This window comes from Balaenoptera acutorostrata, chromosome 16 (genome assembly GCF_949987535.1).
Source record: "Balaenoptera acutorostrata chromosome 16, mBalAcu1.1, whole genome shotgun sequence".
NCBI classification, from domain to species: Eukaryota; Metazoa; Chordata; class Mammalia; order Artiodactyla; family Balaenopteridae; genus Balaenoptera; species Balaenoptera acutorostrata.
In genome coordinates, this window is record NC_080079.1 from 3013656 (window position 1) to 3035860 (window position 22205).

The window sequence follows — 22205 nt, forward strand, 5'->3', positions numbered from 1 at the left end:
GGTTTCTTTTCTTGTGTTGATTCACAGCTTCTAGAAGCTCTGGGGCTGCCAGAGCACTTTCCTTGCGTGGGCCTTTTCCGCTCACCACAATTTCACTGGCTAAGGGACAGAGAGAAAGAGAGCAAAGCCAACCACCACTGGACAGAAAGGGGTGTCACCACATCTGGGGGTTAGTGCCAATTAACTCCGTGTTAGCAATCATATTACAACCATCTACCACCTCTCTTCTTAAAATGTAAAATCCCCACACCTGGGCCCTGCCTGGGAAGTGCGATTGAGCTAAATTAGAAACACCTGGCTGGCACATGCTGCTGTGTGGGAAATCCTGGCCCTACAGCAACCACTAACTGTCAGCAGGCGGGCCTAGCCTGGGGGACCTCCTGCCACCAGGGGGGTGCGAGAGGCTGCCCTCACCCCAAAACCCAGCTGGAGGGGACCTGGCCTCAGCAGTGAGTGTCCACCAGCACTGCAGGGCTTGCCCAACAGGGGATGGGCTACTGGGTGACTGGACGGACTTCATCCTTCCCCAATGCCTACCTGCAGCTTGTCCTGGTTGCCCAGACTGACCATGACCATGACCATGACCAGCTGGCAGAGGAGACGGCCAAGCTTGGGCCCAGAGCCGGGAAGGTGGAGGGCGGCAGGGTGAGAGTGGTCCCAACTCTCTTCAAGCACTGAGGACAGGACTTCAGGATTTTATAAGCTCACCCCCTGCTGACCCCCTCATTAGATCATACAGATCCTTCCTGAGTTGGTTTCGTAATTTCTCTGCTCTGAAATTTTCCAACCCTTAAATTTCAGCTCACTTACGTGATAAATGTAAAGAGAAGGAGAGCCGCTTGGCCAGTTCTCTCCTGCTCCTGCCAGAGCAGTAACCCCCAAATGGCAACAGGAGATTGAAGAGTTCACTGTTCCGAGGTTCCCAAGCCCCTACTGTAAAAACAAGCCCACAGGGCTTCCCTGGTGGCGCAGTAGTTGAGAATCTGCCTGCCAATGCAGGGGACACGGGTTCGTGCCCTGGTCTGGGAAGATCCCACATGCCGCGGAGCAACTAGGCCTGTGAGCCACAACTACTGAGCCTGCGCGTCTGAAGCCTGTGCTCCGCAACAAGAGAAGCCGCGATAGTGAGAGACCCGCGCACTGCAATGAAGAGTGGCCCCCGCTTGCCGCAACTAGAGAAAGCCCTCGCACAGAAACGAAGACCCAACACAGCCATAAATAAATAAATAAATAAATAAAAATTAAAAAAAAAAAAAAAAAAAAAAAAAAAAAAAAACAAGCCCACAGCAGGACCCCCATCCTGCGCCTGGCAAGGGGGCGGGGCACACGAGGAGAGTCACACACACCCTCGACTCAGCCCGGCGACCTGAGGTGCTGGTTCCGAGCAGGCGGTCAGTGCTGGGCGGGGGGGCGACACGGCCACAGCACCACCTCGGCCCGCGAGGGCCCCATTCTCGGGGGCAACAACGGAGGGTCTCTGGACATGAGTAGGGCGTGGGGCAAAGGCCCACTCCAGCTCTCACGCCCTACCCTAGAGACGCCCTTTTAGACGTTCTGGGGCTCCCAGCGGAAGACACTGTCTGGAGACAGCCCTACGTGATGCAAGGGGGCTGACGTGGTACCGTGTTCAGCTTCAGTTCATTACGAACAAAAATGTCCAGGGGGGCTTCCCTGGTGGCGCAGTGGTTGAGAATCTGCCTGCTAATGCAGGGGACACGGGTTCGAGCCCTGGTCTGGGAAGATCCCACATGCCACGGAGCAGCTGGGCCCGTGAGCCACAACTACTGAGCCTGCGCGTCTGGAGCCTGTGCCCCGCAACGGGAGGGGCCGCGATAGTGAAAGGCCCGCGCACCGCGATGAAGAGCGGTCCCCGCACCGCGATGAAGAGTGGCCCCCACTTGCCGTAACCAGAGAAAGCCCTCGCACGAACCGAAGACCCAACACAGCCAAAAATAAATAAATAAATAAATAAAGTAGCTATAAAAAAAAAAAAAAAAAAAATGTCCAGGGTCCTACCTGGTCACTCATCGGACCTTGTCAGTCAACTCAGCTATTAGCTCACCTGGCTTGAACTTTCCTACCTGCCTTCCCTGAACCTGCTCCACCTTCAAGTTCAGTTTTGCTGAAACCACAGCAGCAACTAGAACCATTAAACTTACTGAGCGCATTCCATTTTGAAACTCAAGATGGCTTTAAATTTACCTCATCTAAAATCTCAGGGTAATTTTTTTTCCTTACGTGTATGCATCTATATGTATATATCTATATGTAAGTATATACTCAATGATATTAAAATGACCATGAAAAAATCACTGTGCGAAATAAACCTCTGGTATGTGTCTAGAATGATTTTAGTTGCCATAATTAAGCCTCAAACAAAAGCTTACGAAGAAACGTCTGGGAAAGTGTTTTTCGGTTATCGCAGACTTCATGTGCCATCAGCACACCGCATGTAGACAGTAAGTTCATCCCTACAATAATTCGTCCCTTGCGAATACAATATTTAACGACGGTAAGTTTGAGGGTTAAACTGAAAACTTATTCAAGAAGACACACTGACCGAGTGTATGGAGTGGCCAGCTGTCCACGCATGAGCCTCGTTCTCTGTGCTGTTGGCAAGCAGATAAAGTTCACAATAAGCTTATTGAAAAACTTAACTGCCATTCAGATGTGTTCCCATGTAAACCTTTCAGCCAGCGAGAGTCAGGAGCCGATCTACATGGATCATTTGTATTGCCTTTGCCAAGAATTACGTGACCACGTGCCAAAACTAACACAACCACTTGGAACGGGTGGAGACTGCGCTCCCCTATCCGTTCAGTGCGGCCACACGCCGCCTCTGTCCAGACGATGCGAAAACGCCACGTCAGTGTGGTCGGTAACCTGAGCTGGGAGGTCAGCCCCCCTGAACCAAACACTGCGAGGCGGCCGAGGTACTGACCTTGCTGGAAGATGGGATGGTGAAGAGCAGGCACGGGCAGCTCCTCGAGGGCTGCGGGCTCATGGAAATAGGCACCCAGCCAAGCTGCACACTGCACCAGGGGCTCCGTCACGTCCTCTGGACCTCCGGGCCGCTCGGGAGGAGCGGGGGCCTCCCCGGGGCTGCAAAAGAGATAACAGGAGCTGACTCAGCCTCTAGGCCCAGCGTCCACACGACTAAGAAGCAAACAGAACACGCCCACTGCATCTAAACGGGTCAGCCTGTAGCTGCCTTGCAGGTATGCACGTCTCGCCCAGGTGTGCAACGGGCGCCAGGACGGCAGAAAGGTGCCGGCGGGAGGACGGGGGCCGCGGCCGGGGTCATCCCACCCGCGCTTCCACCTCCAGCTGTGAGGACACGATCTCTGGAAAGAGGCAGTTCCCAGGAAGGACACCGGGTTCCTGAGCTCTTCTATTTGGGGCTGAGCGTCTGCAGTCACCCTGCAGAGCAGGGATGTGAGGGCACAAGGATGACAAGCTCGGAAGCAACTCCAGGGGGAGTGTGCCTGCCCCTTCCTGAGACTATCACCTGCATCAGTTTTGATCTGTAGAATCACCAAGTACTCATCTTAAAAAATATTTTCCAGAAATATCGATACCCTCAAAGTAATTGGCCAGCAGGCACCCATCCTTCCCACCACATTTTGACGACAGACCAGCACGGTGACATGTGCTCTGTGGCTTTGAGCTGGCTTCCGGGGGACCCCCTCCGAGTTCACACTGGGTCTCACGCTTCAGAGAGTCTACTGTGCGCGCTGGTCCCTCTGCGAGTCTCATTTCAGTTGCAGCGCCGTGACTTCCGTGCCCGGGACTTCTATCTGGTTCTCTTCTGAGTCTTCTCGTTCATTCACTGTGGTCACTGCGCTCCCTTTTATCTCCGTAAGTTTAAACCAACACATCTTAGACTCACTTCGGATGGTCTCACTGTTTCTTCTACTCGGGGTGCTAATCCTTCTGTTTGGGGATCCTGTGGCCCCCCTCAAGGAGTTGACTTCTCACCTTCAGCAGGGGCCGATTTTCAGGGAACGTGCTCCGCTGGACTGAGAAAACGTCCCTCTGGAGAGGGTTCACTTTTGCTGCTTCTGAGCCCCCGAGTTTTATGATGGATCCAGCTTTTCTTTTAATTTCTGAGAATGACACAGCCACAAAAGCACTGGCACCAAGTCAGATTTCTTCAGATGCCATTCCTTCCTGACCTCCCAGGCCCTGCACAGACGGCAGGCTTCCCTGCACTTTCCAGCCTGCTGGGTGGGCTTTCTCTAGTCTCCTTCTCAGAGGCTGCAGCTCGAGGCTTTTGGGGGAAGGTGGGAAAAGCCTCCCCCCAGCATCCCGAGGGCGGTCACGCAGGCCTCAACCGACAGGCCGCCTCCTTCAGTGTACACTCACCACCCTTACGAGGGCCCGACTGAATATGCGAGGCCACACCCGCTTGGCGACGCGGCCCAGCACAGGTAGGACGGATGTGGCTGAAGCGCCCGGGAACACGGGCCTGACCTCACCTGCGAGAGGAGAGACACGCCAGTGTGTGTAGGGCCTTACAGATTCAGAAACGTGTGCACTTCATCCTGCAAGCAGTGGGGAGCAGCTGAAGACCTTTAAGCAGCATCTCATAAACAACCCTGTGCTGGGGTCTCAGTCTCTGAGTCACGGTGTTCTGTAGGTCTAAGCATCTCCAGAGGTCCTTGGATCTTCCCAGAAATAAGCCTCCTTGGATGGGATCCACTCTCTTCCACAATGGAATGAGAGGTGGGTCAGGGAAGGCTTTCTAAGCATGTGAATGTGAATGGCCTTAAGGAAAGAACCAGGGAATGAATGGAAAAGAAGAAATGAACCCTTCAAGATGACCAGGGAGAGAGGGACCACTGAGACCCCGGCTCTGTAGAGCTGGCCAGTTGGGCGATCCTGCCAGCAACACAGCTGGACTGGGCAGGCCCAGGCCTTCTCCAAGTTGCCAGCTTCTAGGGGTTGCTGGGAGAGGGCCTCCCCATGGACAGGGCCCTCGGTTGGCCCTGAACTGACAGGGCCCTTTCAGGGTCTGGTCAACAGGAGACCCTGAAGGATGGGGGCTCACTCCACAGGCAGAGAGCAGCGTCTAGTGGAACAGGTGGCAGAATGGCATCTTGGAGACACTTCTGGGGATGGAAACTATCTTCTCATTGCCCTGACTGCTCTCCCCATTAGGACGTCTGCCCACAGAAAGGTGGGGAACTTCTATGCCGTGCTTGGCTTAAATATTTTTCCACGTCAGAGAGAAATTCCCAGTGACTCTCTTGCTCTGTCCCCTACTCACTCAGCAAGTAGGGGACAAAGCAGAGCACACGCAGCCCTGTGAGCACACACGTCACCGCGGGGCCGTGAGAGGGCAGTGGCCCAGTGGCCCACGCGTGACACCTGCTCAAACCGGGAGTGAGCAGAGCTAAGGGGCAGATGTCACCGCCCTTGACCCACGCAGGAAGCAGGAGAGGGACCGGGACACCTCAGGACCGGGGCGCCAGCCACCTTGGCAGGGCACCTCCTGCAGAGCCGGGCGGGGTGGGGTGCTGGTGGGGGAGGGCAGCAAACACGGGTGCCACACAGGCCTGGGTGGTCTCCAGGGCTTGAGGGGCCTTCTCGGCCATCACACCCTGCAAACGGGGCTCCCTGGGTGGGGGGCATACAGTCCAGGAGACAGGCATCTTAACCTGGGAGGCAGGGGGCTCTGTACCCACCAGTGACCCGCTTGCTTGGGGAGTTACAACCTCTTACTCAGATGCCCTGGTTCGCTCAGGGGTATCTAACAAAGGCCACGGAGCTGTGGGCATCCCGGGCGCTGCCCACGCTGGTAGCCGTTTCCTCTGGGTTGCTAAGGGAACTGAAATGTGAGCTGTGTTTCCCAGCATGTCCCACTCTTAAAAGGATACTTGAAGAATTTTTATAGTAGTAAAATTCATCTTAAATTGATTTTTTATGCTTGTGCTAAAGATCTCAACCTCTGATTTACTCTGTAGTTCTCCTTTTTAACTCTTTCTCTATTGGCATTAGATAACTATTCATGGGTGAAATGTAATTAAACAGCTTTGATTCTGAAGTAAGGATTTATGATACTACATTTAAAATGAATGGCATTAAACACACACATAAAACCAGATTTTTAAAGCCATGACACAAATTTCCATTTCTACAATAAAATGAAATTTATTCTCTGCCCTGCCCTCTCCTCCAACCTCGCTCTGCTCGTCCCTGAAAGAGCTGTGGTGTGACAGTAGCACAGCGTCACTAACGGCTGCTCTTATTATGGAGGAGTTTCTCCAGGCTTCCTACCCACGAACCCTGAAACCCCGATAATTATGGGCTCCGTGGCCCACACTCATTTAAATCCCACATTCACGTCTCCCTGGGAGCCTAGCAACTCACCTAACACTAAATGCACAGGCCTGTGGCCACTGCTTCCGGAAAGCACCACTGAGTGGGAGCCCGGCCCCCAGGAGAGCAGCCAGAGAGCCAGCGCGGCAGACAGAGACGAGAGAAAACCGTCCCGACATCCGCAGGGCCAGTGCAGACGCGACATCAGGGGCAATCCCCCCGAGACCTCCCAGGACATTCTCAATAAAAGTGATCCTGGGACCTCCCTGGCAGTCCAGTGGTTAAGACTTCGCCTTAAAGTGCAGGGGGCGCGGGTTCAATCCCTGGTCGGGAAGCTAAGATCCCACATGCCTCACGGCCAAAGAACCAAAACATAAAACGGAAGCAACATCATAACAAATTCAATAAAGACTTTAAAAATGGTCCACATCAAAAATATCTTAAAAAAAAGAGTAATCCTGAGGCCAATATTGTGACACTGGAGCCCTTTCGCTTTTTTTGTTTTTTGTTTTTAAACTTGGCACAAGAGGGCTGGCTAGTGGCTGGAGAATGAATTTGGCTTTGTTGAGCTTTTTAACGTAACAATGGAGAGCCTGGGTACGTTTATACAGCAAACATAAAGTCACACATGGTTTGGTTTAAGGGTTTCTTCAAGAAATATGCAACTGTCGGCAACCCCAAGGACCCTGTAAGAACAAACGGCAACAGTGTACCACCTTCGGGGACGCTCCCGGAACCTCAGTATGTCGGAGAGCCCTGTGTGAAGCTCTCCTGGAGTCGTGACCCCTGAGAAGCAGCCAGACCCATCCCCCTGGGCTTGGAGAAAGAACGTTCTGGTGTTGAACTGCATTTCAGATTTGTTTTGACATAAACCTGTCCATCATTCCAAATCAGGACACAGAAAAGCAGGTGACATGCTCCAGAACAAACTTCGGAAGTGGTTTTTTTTTTGGTTGGTGTTGTCGTTGTTTTAAAATTTATTTATTTTGTTTATTTTTGGCTGCGTTGGGTCTTCGTTGCTGCGCACGGGCTTTCTCTAGTTGCGGCGAGCGGGGGCTACTCTTTGCTGCAGTGCGCAGGCTTCTCACTGCAGTGGCTTCTCCTGCTGCGGAGCACGGGCTCAGTAGTTGTGGCGCACGGGCTCAGCAGTTGTGGCTCGTGGGCTCTAGAGCGCAGGCTCAGTAGTTACGGTGCACGGGCTTAGTTGCTCCGTGGCATGTGGGATCTTGTTGGACCAGGGCTCGAACCCATGTCCCCTGCATTGGCAGGTGGGTTCTTAACTACTGCGCCACCAGGGAAGTCCCTGAAGTGTTTTTAATAAAGCAGGCAGTGATGCCTTACCTAGATTTCTTAGGAGAACCCAAGACTTCACAGCATTAGATACATGAGCACAGAAGGTATCAAAGGAAGACCGTCCATCCCACCTGCACGAGGCTTGCTTGCACTTCAAGACCCTGGCATGGAGGAGAGCGAGAAGGAAGAGTGACAGCATCACACCTGGGGAAGCGGAGGACTAGAAGGTGACCGCGCCAAATTTAAACGAAATGGCCCTGAGGACAAGGGTCACGCACACAGGAAGCCCTGCCTGGCTCTGCCGGCCTCCCGCAGGGTGTGCCGCACCCCGGGAGGCTGAGCGCTGGCCCGGGCTAGCGAGGGCAGGGCTGCCTGCTCAGGTGCCGCAGCACCAGGAACCCGCTGGGCAGCAGGTGAGTTGCCGTGGCGGGCAAAGGACGCCAGGCTGGCTGAAGCCATCAGAAAGTGCTGCTCGGGATTCCCTGGTGGTGCAGTGGTTGAGAGTCTGCCTGCCAATGCAGGGGACACGGGTTCGAGCCCTGGTCTGGGAGGATCCCACATGCCGCGGAGCGACTAAGCCCGTGAGCCACAACTGCTGAGCCTGCGCGTCTGGAGCCTGTGCTCCGCAACAAGAGAGGCCGCGATGGTAAGAGGCCCGCGCACCGCGATGAAGAGTGGCCCCCGCTTGCCACAGCTAGAGAAAGCCCTCGCACAGAAACGAAGACCCAACACAGCCATAAATAAATTAATTAAAAAAAAAAAAAAAAGAAAGTGCTGCTCAAGGTCTAACCCCACATGGAGGATGGCTGCGCGCCTGGCAGGCCGCCCGCAAGGTGGGAGGGGCGTCCCCAGCTCTGCGCCCTCCGGTCTGTCCCACACGACGAATGTGCTCAACACTTTAACCCACCCAGCTGGGCAGGAGGTTTGGGTGTGTGGATTTTGGGGTGCCTCAAGACTTCACTGGCAGCAAAGAATCACTAAAATGATCATAAAATCATAAAGATGTCATGCACTTGGGCTTAAATCCCATTTGATGTAAGAAAACAGGCCCAAAGTTCCGAGTTCCTCCCACCTGGCGGGCACCATTCGTTACACCCAGCGGGGAGACTGTGTAACACGCCGCGCACTGGCAGGGCTGTGCCTTCCAGACTCTCTGTGTGGCCCCAGTACCTTTCCAGCATCTCTCTCTTCATGGGATGAACCAGCCTTATCGTTGGGGAACGTTAACTGGTGATGCCAGAGGGTCACCTAAGAAAAGAGTTGCCAAGACTCATATTCTTCTGAGTCCCTCTGGAATCTGGCAGGGTGACCCAGGTGTTGTCCTTTAGCAAGGCTGGGAGATTAGTCCACAAGGAAGCACACGGACTCTCCAATACAATCTGAGCGTCAAGAAGCGCCCAGAGCCTTGGCCGCGCACAGCAGCTCAGACCCCCTGAGGATGAGAAGCCTCGCCTCCTCTGGCTTCCAGGACTCGGTGTGGAGGGCAAGGGCCCCCGGAACTCCAGAGTGGGGTGCCACACCTCACGGGCTCAGGAAGGTGCACATTCACCGCAGAAACTTAAAACTGCAGTTGAGGTGACGTTATAAACATCATGTGGACACTCTTGCTAGATAGCCCTGGTAAACACACAATTATGTCCAAGTTAGTGGAGGCTGGTAGAGTCTCTCGTGTTTGCATCTGATGGATGTGTCCCACATTTAATTATACCTTCTTGCTAAAGCTCAGATGCTTTTCTTCCAGTGGTAGGATTGAAGACAAATAAATCATGCTACCTGCTTTCAATAAAGTCCTTTTTTTTTTTTTAAATGAGAAGGCTGAATAAAGGCTTTAAACTCTATATTCCAACCAAATTTAGTGGTTTGATTCCATTCAAGCATTTACTGAGGATCGATTAAGTACGTGGCTTACTGGCAAGAGTATCGACGTGGGGTTTAGAGTCCAACTGGGCAGGCAGGGAAGGGGAAGGTAAAACAGGCAGACATCTGCCACCCTCCTGATGGCTGTGCTGAAGGAGCCCTTCCCGGCCTGACTGGGACTTTCACGCGCCATCGCCATCTGATGAACGAACAATGAAAGTGACAGTTCCGTGGCACTGCCTGGTGGCCAGCAGCTCTTTGGGCAACAACACCACACGGCTGTGACAGAGTTTGTGCAGTGTGAACATTCTAGAGTTATATTAGGACACAGAGTAGAAAAAGGAGAAGGTGCTGATGCCAGTAATAAGAAACACAGATCTCAGCTGATACAACTAAGTCACAGGTGAAAAAGAGGGGGCGCGACAGTGGAGGTTCATCTATGGACACAACTGGAGCCTCCCTGCTGCTAATGACAACGCGGGCAGCAGTGTTTGCTGTTCATCAGGTGCTGTTCTAAATGATTCATGTGTTAGCGTGCTGATTTCCCACACAACCCTGAGAGCAACATGTGCCCAACTGTGAAAAAAAGGGAGAACACTAATAAACATGCATGAAGTATCAGCAACATACCTGAGTCTATATAAAAAGGACAGACATAATATGTAGATTTTAATTCTCTGAGACAAGAGCTCCTACTACTTGTAACACATGAGTTTACTAACTGACTTTCATGGGTTTGGTTTTAGTGTCTGTTTTCAAAGACATTTCTGTACAAAAGGAACATACAAAAGGGAGTAGAGGCCGAAGGCGGCACACTCCCAGCTTCCAGGGAAGTCGACAGGAGGGTGAGCTGGAGTTCCGAGGGTCAGCCCGGCAGATCCTTACTGAGGTTTTACTGTGTGGTTCGTAACGAGAGGAACATAAATCCTGCTCCTTGCCTTTATGCCTTCCACACCACAATCACACCCTCCCCCGTAAGCGAACTCTACAGTTAGGATCCTATCACAGGCCACCAATGGCTCGTGTCCCAAGGTCAGTGAGAGGAGGAGGAAGAGGCAGTTTAAAGTTTAACTGGGCCCCAGTTTACTCACTGTCAGGGTGGCCATAGGTACGTTGTTTAAACTGGGTATCAGCTTTTAATGGGCATCCTAAGCCCTCAAAATCTGGGGCTCAAATTCATGTCAGAACCCAAGCAAGACTACAGAGGGATTCGCTGTGGTACTTTAAAACACCCACCAAGAACACAGAGAAAACTGTATGTAAATTTTCAGCTCCTCCCCATATAAGGTACATGTCATAAGAACCGTATGTTTGTTCTTTTTTTAAAATAATTGCTTCTTTAAAATACATCAGCAATAATAAAATATATTTTTAAGAGACAACTTAAACAGTATACTTGGCAGACAAGAATGCCTTACAAAAGCCTATCTACTTTCTCCCCTAAATGTTCAAGTTGTTAAAAGGAAAACCGTATTTTATCAACACTTTAACATATCATTAAAAATCTCTACTATTTGACAGATGAAGATAAAAACACCCCAAAACTATAGATGAATTATCAGGTCCCTAATGATTCCAAAACAATTACAGGATGCAGAGCAATCGAGTTAAATTTTATTCAAAAGCTTACTACACTTGTGTTTTCTTTTATTTTTCTATCAAGAAACCCATGAGGTTTAAGCACAATTCATTATGTATGAGACCCCACTTGCAGTGCTTGACTGTTGATTAATAGCAAAGTTTGCTGTATGTACATTTGCAACATTAGATGCATACAATATGCTAACTTATTCTTTCACTGAAACTAATTATTTACAAAAATGACTACTTGAGACTACAATTTATTAAATGCATGCATGCAGTCTCCATTTGGCCCCAAAAGACAGCCTGGAATGAAGATCTTTTACTTGATGTGACAACTTCTAGAAATGCTGTTATTAATATTGTAAATGTGGCAAATAAAGAGTTCAAATAGCCTTATGTCTATGTTGCATTTACTTTCACCACTGAAGCAGTGAACAAAGAAGCTTTTTTAACGTTTCACACACATATGAGAGGTATATTCCTCTTTCCCAGCTTAACTTAGCTTCTAACAAGTAAAACGCTTACATGTTGGCAATGAAATAGTTTTAAAAAGAAATAACAGCTAACATAAAAATGGAATAGAAAGCCCTAATCATATTGCTGCTTAAGCAGATTTATTACAATTTTGTCAAGAATTTCGTTCATTTGTTGAAAACTATCTGTAAAAACATGAAATGTTTAAAGAGTCATTCCATCAGTCTCATCAAATTCTTGATACTCCCTCAAGAGTACTTTTTCCCAAAGGATTCTGGGGTTAGGTAACTTCGCATTATTCAACCATTCTGCTCCCTTCTCCCAGAAAAGAAGAACACAGAAGAAATCAGTCCACGAATAAGAATTACAAATGTCTCATCTTTGGATGCAGATTTCAAGTGGGGCATCTGGTCAACCGAGAGCGTCTTTCAAGCTAACACTGCCATGCATGTGGCCCCGAGCTGTGGTCACCTGTTGCGAGCCTCCTCTACAGTCAGGTCTCGCTCTGCCAGGCCAACCTGTACACCCTCCACGGCTGCCCCTCTGATGCCCTCAAAGACTCTGTGTGGCCTTGCTCTGCTCTGCGTAGGCCGTGCGCCACTGTGGGCTTGGGAGAGGCAGAGAGGGGTCCCTGGCCAAGGTGAGGAAACCAGTGCCTGTGCCCCAGGAGAGGACGACAGTGTGGAAGGTCATTACGTGCTACAGGGTGCTCCTGCCAGCAAAGTCATGCACGGACACCTAAGGAAAGAGAAGAAAAGGGCCTGCTCTGGGACAGAGGATTTTAGGGACACAGACAAACTGAAACATCAGTCAGAGGGCCTCTGCTCTCTACAACAAGTGCTAAGAGAAAAAGTAAATAGCACGAGGATGGGACATCTCAGGGCACGTAGTCAGATGGGTAAAAGATGACTGGTTTTCTATCATGCAATTCATATCCTGACTTTCTCTCTCAACAGCACAGTCGAGGTCAGCCATAGGTATTGCTCAGCATCACACCTTCGTTATACAACACGTAGGTATTGCTCAGCATCACACCTTCGCTATACAACACATAGTTATTGCTCAGCATCACACCTTCGCTATACAACACATAGGTATTGCTCAGCATCACACCTTCGCTATACAACACATAGGTATTGCTCAGCATCACACCTTCGCTATACAACACGTAGGTATTGCTCAGCACCACACCTTCGCTATACAACACGTAGTTATTGCTCAGCATCACACCTTCGCTATACAACACACAGGTATTGCTCAGCACCACACCTTCGTTACACAGCACACAGGTATGGCTCAGCATCACACCTTCGTTATACAGCACGTAGGTATGGCTCAGCATCACACCTTCGTTATACAACACACAGGTATTGTTCAGCATCACACCTTCGCTATACAACACATAGGTATTGCTCAGCATCACACCTTCGCTATACAACACGTAGGTATGGCTCAGCATCACACCTTCGTTATACAACACGTAGGTATGGCTCAGCATCACACCTTCGTTACACAACACACAGGTATTGCTCAGCATCACACCTTTGTTACACAACACACAGGTATTGCTCAGCATCACACCTTCGTTACACAACACACAGGTATTGCTCAGCATCACACCTTCGTTACACAACACACAGGTATTGCTCAGCATCACACCTTCGCTATACAGCACACAGGTATTGCTCTGCACCACACCTTCGCTATACAGCACACAGGTATTGCTCAGCACCACACCTTCGCTATACAACACACAGGTATTGCTCAGCACCACACCTTCGCTATACAACACACAGGTATTGCTCAGCACCACACCTTCGCTATACAACACACAGGTATTGCTCAGCACCACACCTTCGCTATACAACACACAGGTATTGCTCAGCACCACACCTTCGCTATACAGCACACAGGTATTGCTCAGCACCACACCTTCGCTATACAGCACACAGGTATTGCTCTGCACCACACCTTCGCTATACAGCACACAGGTATTGCTCAGCATCACACCTTCGTTACACAACACACAGGTATTGCTCAGCATCACACCTTCGTTACACAACACATAGGTATTGCTCAGCATCACACCTTCGTTACACAACACATAGGTATTGCTCAGCATCACACCTTCGCTATACAGCACACAGGTATTGCTCAGCACCACACCTTCGCTACACAACACACAGGTATTGCTCAGCGTCACACCGTCGTTACACAACACACAGGTATTGCTCAGCGTCACACCGTCGTTACACAACACACAGGTATTGCTCAGCGTCACACCGTCGTTACACAACACACAGGTATTGCTCAGCACCACACCTTCGCTAAACAGCACATAGGTATTGCTCAGCATCACACCGTCGCTACACAACACATAGGTATTGTTCAGCGTCACACCGTCGCTATACAACACATAGGTATTGCTCAGCGTCACACCGTCGTTACACAACACACAGGTATTGCGCGTCACACCGTCGTTACACAACACACAGGTATCGCTCAGCGTCACCCCGTCGCTACACAACACACAGGTATCGCTCAGCGTCACACCGTCGCTACACAACACACAGGTATCGCTCAGCGTCACACCTTCGTTACACAACACGTAGGTATGGCTCAGCATCACATCGTCGTTACACAACACACAGGTATCGCTCAGCATCACACCTTCGTTACACGACACACAGGTATCGCTCAGCGTCACACCGTCGCTACACGACACACAGGTATCGCTCAGCGTCACACCGTCGCTACACGACACACAGGTATCGCTCAGCGTCACACCGTCGCTACACGACACACAGGTATTGCTCAGCGTCACACCGTCGCTACACGACACAGAGGTATTGCTCAGCGTCAACCCGTCGCTACACGACACAGAGGTATTGCTCAGCGTCAACCCGTCGCTATACAACACACAGGTATTGCTCAGCGTCAATCCGTCGTTACACAACACATAGGTATTGCTCAGCGTCACACTGTCGTTACACAACACACAGGTATTGCTCAGCATCACACTGTCGTTACACAACACATAGGTATTGCGCAGCATCACACCGTCGTTACACAACACACAGGTATTGTGCAGCCTCACACCGTCGTTACACAACACATAGGTATTGCTCAGCATCACACCTTCGTTACACAACACATAGGTATTGCTCAGCATCACACCTTCGCTATACAGCACACAGGTATTGCTCAGCACCACACCTTCGCTACACAACACACAGGTATTGCTCAGCGTCACACCGTCGTTACACAACACACAGGTATTGCTCAGCGTCACACCGTCGTTACACAACACACAGGTATTGCTCAGCGTCACACCATCGTTACACAACACACAGGTATTGCTCAGCACCACACCTTCGCTAAACAGCACATAGGTATTGCTCAGCATCACACCGTCGCTACACAACACATAGGTATTGTTCAGCGTCACACCGTCGCTATACAACACATAGGTATTGCTCAGCGTCACACCGTCGTTACACAACACACAGGTATTGCGCGTCACACCGTCGTTACACAACACACAGGTATCGCTCAGCGTCACCCCGTCGCTACACAACACACAGGTATCGCTCAGCGTCACACCGTCGCTACACAACACACAGGTATCGCTCAGCGTCACACCTTCGTTACACAACACGTAGGTATGGCTCAGCGTCACATCGTCGTTACACAACACACAGGTATCGCTCAGCGTCACACCGTCGCTACACGACACACAGGTATCGCTCAGCGTCACACCGTCGCTACACGACACACAGGTATTGCTCAGCGTCACACCGTCGCTACACGACACACAGGTATTGCTCAGCGTCACACCGTCGCTACACGACACACAGGTATTGCTCAGCGTCACACCGTCGCTACACGACAGAGGTATTGCTCAGCGTCAACCCGTCGCTATACAACACACAGGTATTGCTCAGCGTCAACCCGTCGTTACACAACACATAGGTATTGCTCAGCGTCACACTGTCGTTACACAACACACAGGTATTGCTCAGCATCACACTGTCGTTACACAACACATAGGTATTGCGCAGCATCACACCGTCGTTACACAACACACAGGTATTGTGCAGCCTCACACCGTCGTTACACAACACGGCACTCTGGCAAGGATGGAGCCACTGAGTTGAGGATCAACCGTACGGAGATGCTCAAGGTAAACCCTTGTGTAAAATTTCGTAGCTGCTATTTACTGACTGCCTAACATGTGCCACGCACAGAATTAAAGACTGTTCTATGTTTGTCTGTCCCAATAACCCCTGAGGAGGCATTATGATCTCTGTGTTCTAGAAGAGGAAACTGAGGCCCAGAGGTTATGTCATAACAACTAATCAACGCGTAAGGGATGGAACCAGGATTTGAATTAAAGTCTGTTTGATTCCAAAGACCTTAATCTGGACCATCTCCATGGAATCGAAGTACTCTTGCTCATCTCTCTGAAATGGAAACAAATGGTCCCTCTAATCATGACAAGCCCATACGTTCACATGCTCTATTCTTGATAGCATATGCACTAGATAGCATTTGGATTTATTCTCTTATTTTTAGGTAACTTCTGTTAACTTCTTCCTGATCCCCAGGACTACAATCTAGGCTCACTGCCCTATCATTCAAAGACAATGGGGATCTGAGTGTTGAATCTAGTTCTGTTATATTCTAGATGCTTCCAAGAAGAGACACTAGGTGCCCACACAGTAGGGTCTCAGGCTCGTAGACAGTGGCCACTGGCATTACTGCTCCTCACCCTTAAAGGAAGGCCATGCTTCTGTTTAAATGCCTCAATGACCAGTCCACACAACACACAGTGTTCCTTTACACAGGTAAGAGGCCTAAGTCTTAGAATGTTCCCAGCCCATCACCCCCCATCCTCATTCTCCAGAAGCAAAGCCCAGTGTGATCAGGGCACCGTCCCAGGTGGTCTGGCAAACCAGCAAAGCAGGCCCTGTGCTAAGGCAGGAGTGGGCCTGGGCTGCACGGAGGAGTCGGACGAGCTCTCCTCCAAGGCTGCTGCGCGTGTCTGAGTGAAGGCCCTGCGCTGCCATGGGGCTGGCCCCGACTCTGCCTCGAGCCCCGGCGCCCAAGCTCCGTACCGGCCTCCTGAACGGATGTGCAAACAAGATGCAGCGGTGCCACCACAGCACGTGCACTGAAAAACACCTGCATTTCAGATTCCGTTTTTCCAATGAATTTGCTGAAAACCATTCCCCTTGGTGGCGGCGGGGGAAGCCACAAAGATTTTCTGAGCAGTGAAAGCCACATTGCTCTGCCTTTTCAGATTGTGTAGCGGACTGCCGAGTAACAAAGTCTGCTAAAGCCCAGGGAACAGGCCTCACTTCCGATTTTGCTCAGTTTGACAGGACTCCACAGTCAAAACCTGGAAGTGTTTCAGATTCGAAGACATAAAACTAAGTGGCTCTTCCATTTCCACTCCAGATATAAGGCAATCAATCGCATACTGAGATGAAACCAAAGAAAAATGAATTTAAACAGCCAATACTTGAGCCTTCTCTTCATTCCACGACCGCACATCAGCCTGCTGAGCCCCGGCGACCGCCCGCCCCCCCTTCCACACAGGTGTCAAAGCTGATCACGCTGCACCCGTTTCTCCTTTAGGTTTCCCAGGCCTCCACAAGGAGGTGGGGAGAGGTCCCGGTGGGAAAAAACCCCCAACCACCCCCGCGGCACACAGAGGGCCCAGCAGACGTTCCCGCAGGCTCTGCTTTCCCGTCCGCGGTGGAGGAAACCCGTCCGACCAGGAGCAGGAAGCAGGGACACGCGCGCCCCTCCCAGGCCCCCCGGGAGTTCTGGGATGTGTGCTGCGCCAAGGGGCAGGGAATCTCAGAGGCAGAGCGCGTGACAGGGAAGGGGGCCGAGCCGGGGCCGGGGAAGCGCAGCCGCTGCTCTGAGCCCCTCACCCACCATGCCGCCGTCGCCCACCGCAAGTGGTTTTTTAACATCTTTATTGGAGTATAATTGCTTTACAATGGTGTGTTAGTTTCTGCTGTGTAACAAAGTGAATCAGCTATATGTATACATATATCCCCATATCTCTTCCCTCTTGCGTCTCCCTCCCACCCTCCCTATCCCACCCCTCTAGGTGGTCACAAAGCACCGAGCTGATCTCCCTGTGCTATGCGGCTGCTTCCCACTAGCTATCTATTTTACATTTGGTAGTGTACATATGTCCATGCCACTCTCTCACTTCGTCCCAGCTTTCCCTTCCCCCTCCCCGTGGCCTCAAGTCCATTCTCTGCATCTGCGCCTTTATTCCTGTCCTGCCCCTTGGTTCTTCAGGACAACTTCTTGTTTTTTTTTTTTTTTTAGATTCCATATATGTGTGTTAGCATATGGTATTTGTTTTTCTCTTTCTGACTTACTTCACTCTGTAGGACACACTCTAGGTCCATCCACCTCACTACAAATAACTCAATTTCGTTTCTTTTTACGGCTGAGTAATATTCCATTGTATATATGTGCCACATCTTCTTTATCCAGTCATCTGTCGATGGACACTGAGGTTGCTTCCATGTCCTGGCTGTTGTAAATAGAGCTGCGATGAACATTGGGGCGCATGTGTCTTTTTGAATTATGGTTTTCTCAGGGTATATGCCCAGTAGTGGGACTGCTGGGTCGTATGGTAGTTCTATTTTTAGTTTTTTAAGGAACCTCCATACTGTTCTCCATAGTGGCTGTATCAATTTACATTCCCACCAACAGTGCAAGAGGGTTCCCTTTTCTCCACACCCTCTCCAGCACTTGTTTGTAGATTTTTTGATGATGGCCATTCTGACTGGTGTGAGGTGATACCTCACTGTAGTTTTGATTTGCATTTTCTCTAATGATTAGTGATGTTGAGCATCCTTTCATGTGCTCAAGCAGTTTTTGATTCGTTATCTTTGTGAGGGAATGGCTTCCCTTGTCCAGTGAGCCCACAAAGGAGAAATAACACCTTTGGTAGTAACAGGGCTAAAAACGTACTGCCCACCCCAATGTAGTTTCGAAAACTGGTCTCTTCACACGGCTTCAAGTCTACTTTGTCATGATGCGGTTCAGAAAAAAAAAATGATTTTTCATCTCAGTAAGGGAATATGTATTAATTTAAATGCTAAAATAATAACTAAATGTCCTGAAGACACTACTCTTTTCTTTCCAAAAGGCATGTATTACATGGCGACTGACCTCCATGGGGTTTAGTCCCATTAACTTGAGTACTGAGCTTATTAATAAATAATCCTGCCACTAAATTACCTGTCGAGTACACTGGTTTGTACAGTTCTAAATAAATAATAGATAGTTCCCTATTATCAAACACAGTGAAGTTTTAAAAGAAAAGCATAGCTTATGATATAAGACAATACTGCAGTTTCATCTGGGAACAACTTTCTGTAGCTCCTTTCTCAGAAGGCCTTTGCTTCGCCTGTTTATTGTTGCAGCTGGAGCACGTTAGCTGGTGAGCATAGCTGGAAACACCGTATTTAATATCAGACAAGCATATTGACTATACATTAGTGGCCAAAAAAATCTTAAGCAACTATTAAATGGACAGTTAATGTAATTGTATTTTAAAACTCTGAGGTCATATTTAATTTTGAATTGAAAACTCTTAAAATGAGCTTCCTGGCAAGGACGCAGAGTAATAAAACAACATTAACTACAGAAAAAAAACTAAAACTCACATTATTAAAATAAATCCTTCTTCCAGAATACTAATATTTGCAAGATAGATTACAAGAAGCAGAAAACATTTGTACTTCTTCAACAAGCATTGTCACTGGCACTGGAAATCGGGATTGTCAACTTGAAGGATGATATCATTCTGAACACAGAGCACAGATGCCATTGCCCACCGCCCTTTCTTCCTCGAGCTGGCGCCTCTCCCAGCATCTTTTGTCTTCCTTCCAGGGTGCTCAAACCGAGTTTAGCAACACCCTGAGGTCTTCCAATCACAGGTCTACCAGCAAAGAACCCAATTATGTTCAAGGGCAGGAAGTAGTGTAACCGGGGCGGGGCGAGGCCTGAAAAGAATGCGCAGAGGCCGGGCGGAGAGTGAGGAGGAAGGACGGGTAGGAAACACTTCAGCTGCAAAGCCAGCCAATTAACATTCCCTTTAGGAAGCACCAATTTCTACTCAAAGCAGGTTGGAAAGTCCAATTTTATATGCCTTTTTCCTCCTCTTAAAAATCAATACAGGCCTCTGGGGGCTGTCACACTTGCAGGCAGGCGGGTCTGTGGACCATGAGCTCTGTGCCTGGACCCGGTCCACAGCCCTCCCAGGGGAAGAGGGAGGGGGTGTCACAGGGTTTGCAGCAAAAAACAGGCAGCGTTTATGTACAGGTGTTCTCTGACAGCCAGGACAAGGGAAGAGGCCCTGTGTGCACACCCCGCAGCCAGCCGACAGCACCTCCGAGCGTGCCAAGCCTTGATATGACCCCTGCAGCCATCACCTCGAGCTTGAGAAGAGCGGGGGGTGGGGTGGGGGGGAGAAAGAGCCGAGATGGTTCAGGCGGGAGCCTGCAGGTCCCGTGCGCCCCTCCCCTCCCCCCAGCACGTCCTCTCCCTGCGCCCCACAGGGACCACCCAGTCCCCAAGGTCAGACTGTGGGCCCTGGGCCACGGCCTTGTGCCAACCAGGATCACAAGGAACCGTCCCCGCTCCGGAGTCTCTCTTCTCTTCTCCGCTCCCCAGTCCTCAGCCCTCTCCCTGGCCCGGGCCTCCCTCACCGCTGACGGCGGCTCTGGTGAGGACGCTGCCCCCAAAGGCCCTAGCGCCCCAGTCCCACTTCAATTCTCTCTGGCTTCGGTATGTCTCAGGCTTGAGTAATTTTGAGACCCTTTGAAAAGGAGTCTCAGATGCTCAAGAAAACTGTGGTTTGCGAAACAGTTAACTTAAAAAAGGAAAGTCTTGTGATGTGAAAATGTCTTTCAATTGTGAAATACTACAGAAGCAGCATTTCAGCTTTATAAACAGTGAGATGTTTATTCGTAAAGATTTTAACTGCAATGAAAGCATAAATGTAAACATCTCATGAACTCACAGATTCCCTGGAAGGGGAGCACCTTCCCCCCGCCCCACCCCCCAGAGGAGCAGGGTCAAGACCAGGGCTGCTCTGTGCTTGCCCCCATCCTCCCTTCTCCTCCTAAGTCTGCTAGGAGACCAGCGGAGTGGTGCAGGTACAAAAATAATCTATGAGAAACTAGATGTTACAGGAAACTCTGCTTTTCACCGGCATGTGGATACTGCCTTGCGGTTACCTTTATTTATTTCTGTGCAGTGAAGACTGGGTGAAACTTACTCCTGCTCGCTTTGCCAGAGCCGGTTCACTCCAGATAACCTACCGGGGTGCTGCATCACTGCCATACTGGGAACAACGGGCGGACAGCAACAAGGAAATCTGGGATCCCCAACGTTCCCTCAGGAGAGACCATCTCCATTTACACATGAACTAACATCACAGTTTAGCCGCTCCTGGACATTTTCACGCTCAGAATGTAACGCTACGGGTCCGTCCACCGTAGGCCCTCAGCTCAGGCCCTCGACCCCACGTTCATGCTGGGCCGGTACAGCAGCTGCTCTCCACAGCACCTCCTTGCCAGCAGTCACCCGGCACTTGGAGCCATCACTGGGCTCACATTTGGCCCCATGTAGAATTTTCAAGATCCCCGTGGTCGGCACGGCTCCCACGGCTACTCCGGTCAGGGAGGCTGTATCGGAGCCCAGCCAGGCCCGTTTCTCCACCTGCACAAGAGCAGAGCTGCGGCAGAGGCAGTCGGCCGCGCGGCCGAAGATGCAAACCGCCTGGCCCTGCACACAAGGTGCGGGCGGACCCTGGCCTACACACGTCGACCGGAGCTGCCGCGCCTTTGCTCAGTCTCTGCAGGTGGATCCCAACCTCGCCACACCGCTCCTCCCACCTGTAGTGCCTCCAGGCTCAAATCCCTCTTCAAACCCTAATTCGACCCCTAGCTAAGTGGGGTCCCCTCTGTGAGCTCTACGTCCAGCTAGCCGGCCCGTGTGGATCTCTGGGCTGCCGGTCTGGGTGGGGAGGCAGAGGTTGCTGGCACCGCGGCTGACGTCTGCTGAGCGCTGGCTGCGTACTGGGCACCGTGCTCGGCGCTCGGCCTGCGCTAACCCCGTTTCGCCCTCATCACAAGATACGAGGTGAGATCTGGATTCCGGTTTTACTGATGCAGAAACCAGTGCTGAACGGATTAACAGCAGCCCCGCCACACGGCTGAGAAGCGGAAGAGCAGCGACAAACGCCCCAAGCCTGGCCTGAGCTGAGCGCTGGCCTCTCGAGCCTGGTGCGGCGCCTTCAACCACAACGGCACAGGAACAAACACGGCCTCGGGGGAGATCCTTCCACAACCTGGGAGAAGCACAGGCCCTGCCCTCTCTCCCGGTGCGCACCAGCCCCTGACCCGACGCTCCGGGGGGCCTCCCCTGGACGAGAGCTCCCCGAGCCCCTCCAGGCCCTCGGCCTGTGCTTCGTGACCCGCCTCCCTTTGGTTCTCACACTTCTCTGCTCCCTCCTCCACCATCTCGCCTGAGAACCGCAGCCGTGAAAACTGTCCCCTCCAAGGCCGCCGTGCGCTCCCACGATCAGAGCCAGAGCCAGCACCCGCCCTCGGGCGCTCCGGCCTTGGCGCCCG

General features: G+C 51.0%; 1 protein-coding gene across 2 annotated transcripts in view; it reads right to left on the reverse strand.

Moving 5' to 3' along the window:
- MGMT (O-6-methylguanine-DNA methyltransferase) overlaps window positions 1–22205 on the reverse strand; it is a 295436-nt gene that overhangs the window by 42818 nt on the left and 230413 nt on the right. For both annotated transcript variants that reach the window (XM_007173304.2, XM_057530590.1), the window contains exon 3: window positions 2942–3102. In XM_007173304.2, the coding sequence (XP_007173366.2) occupies window positions 2942–3102 (161 nt within the window). The remainder of the gene's footprint in view (window positions 1–2941; window positions 3103–22205) is intronic.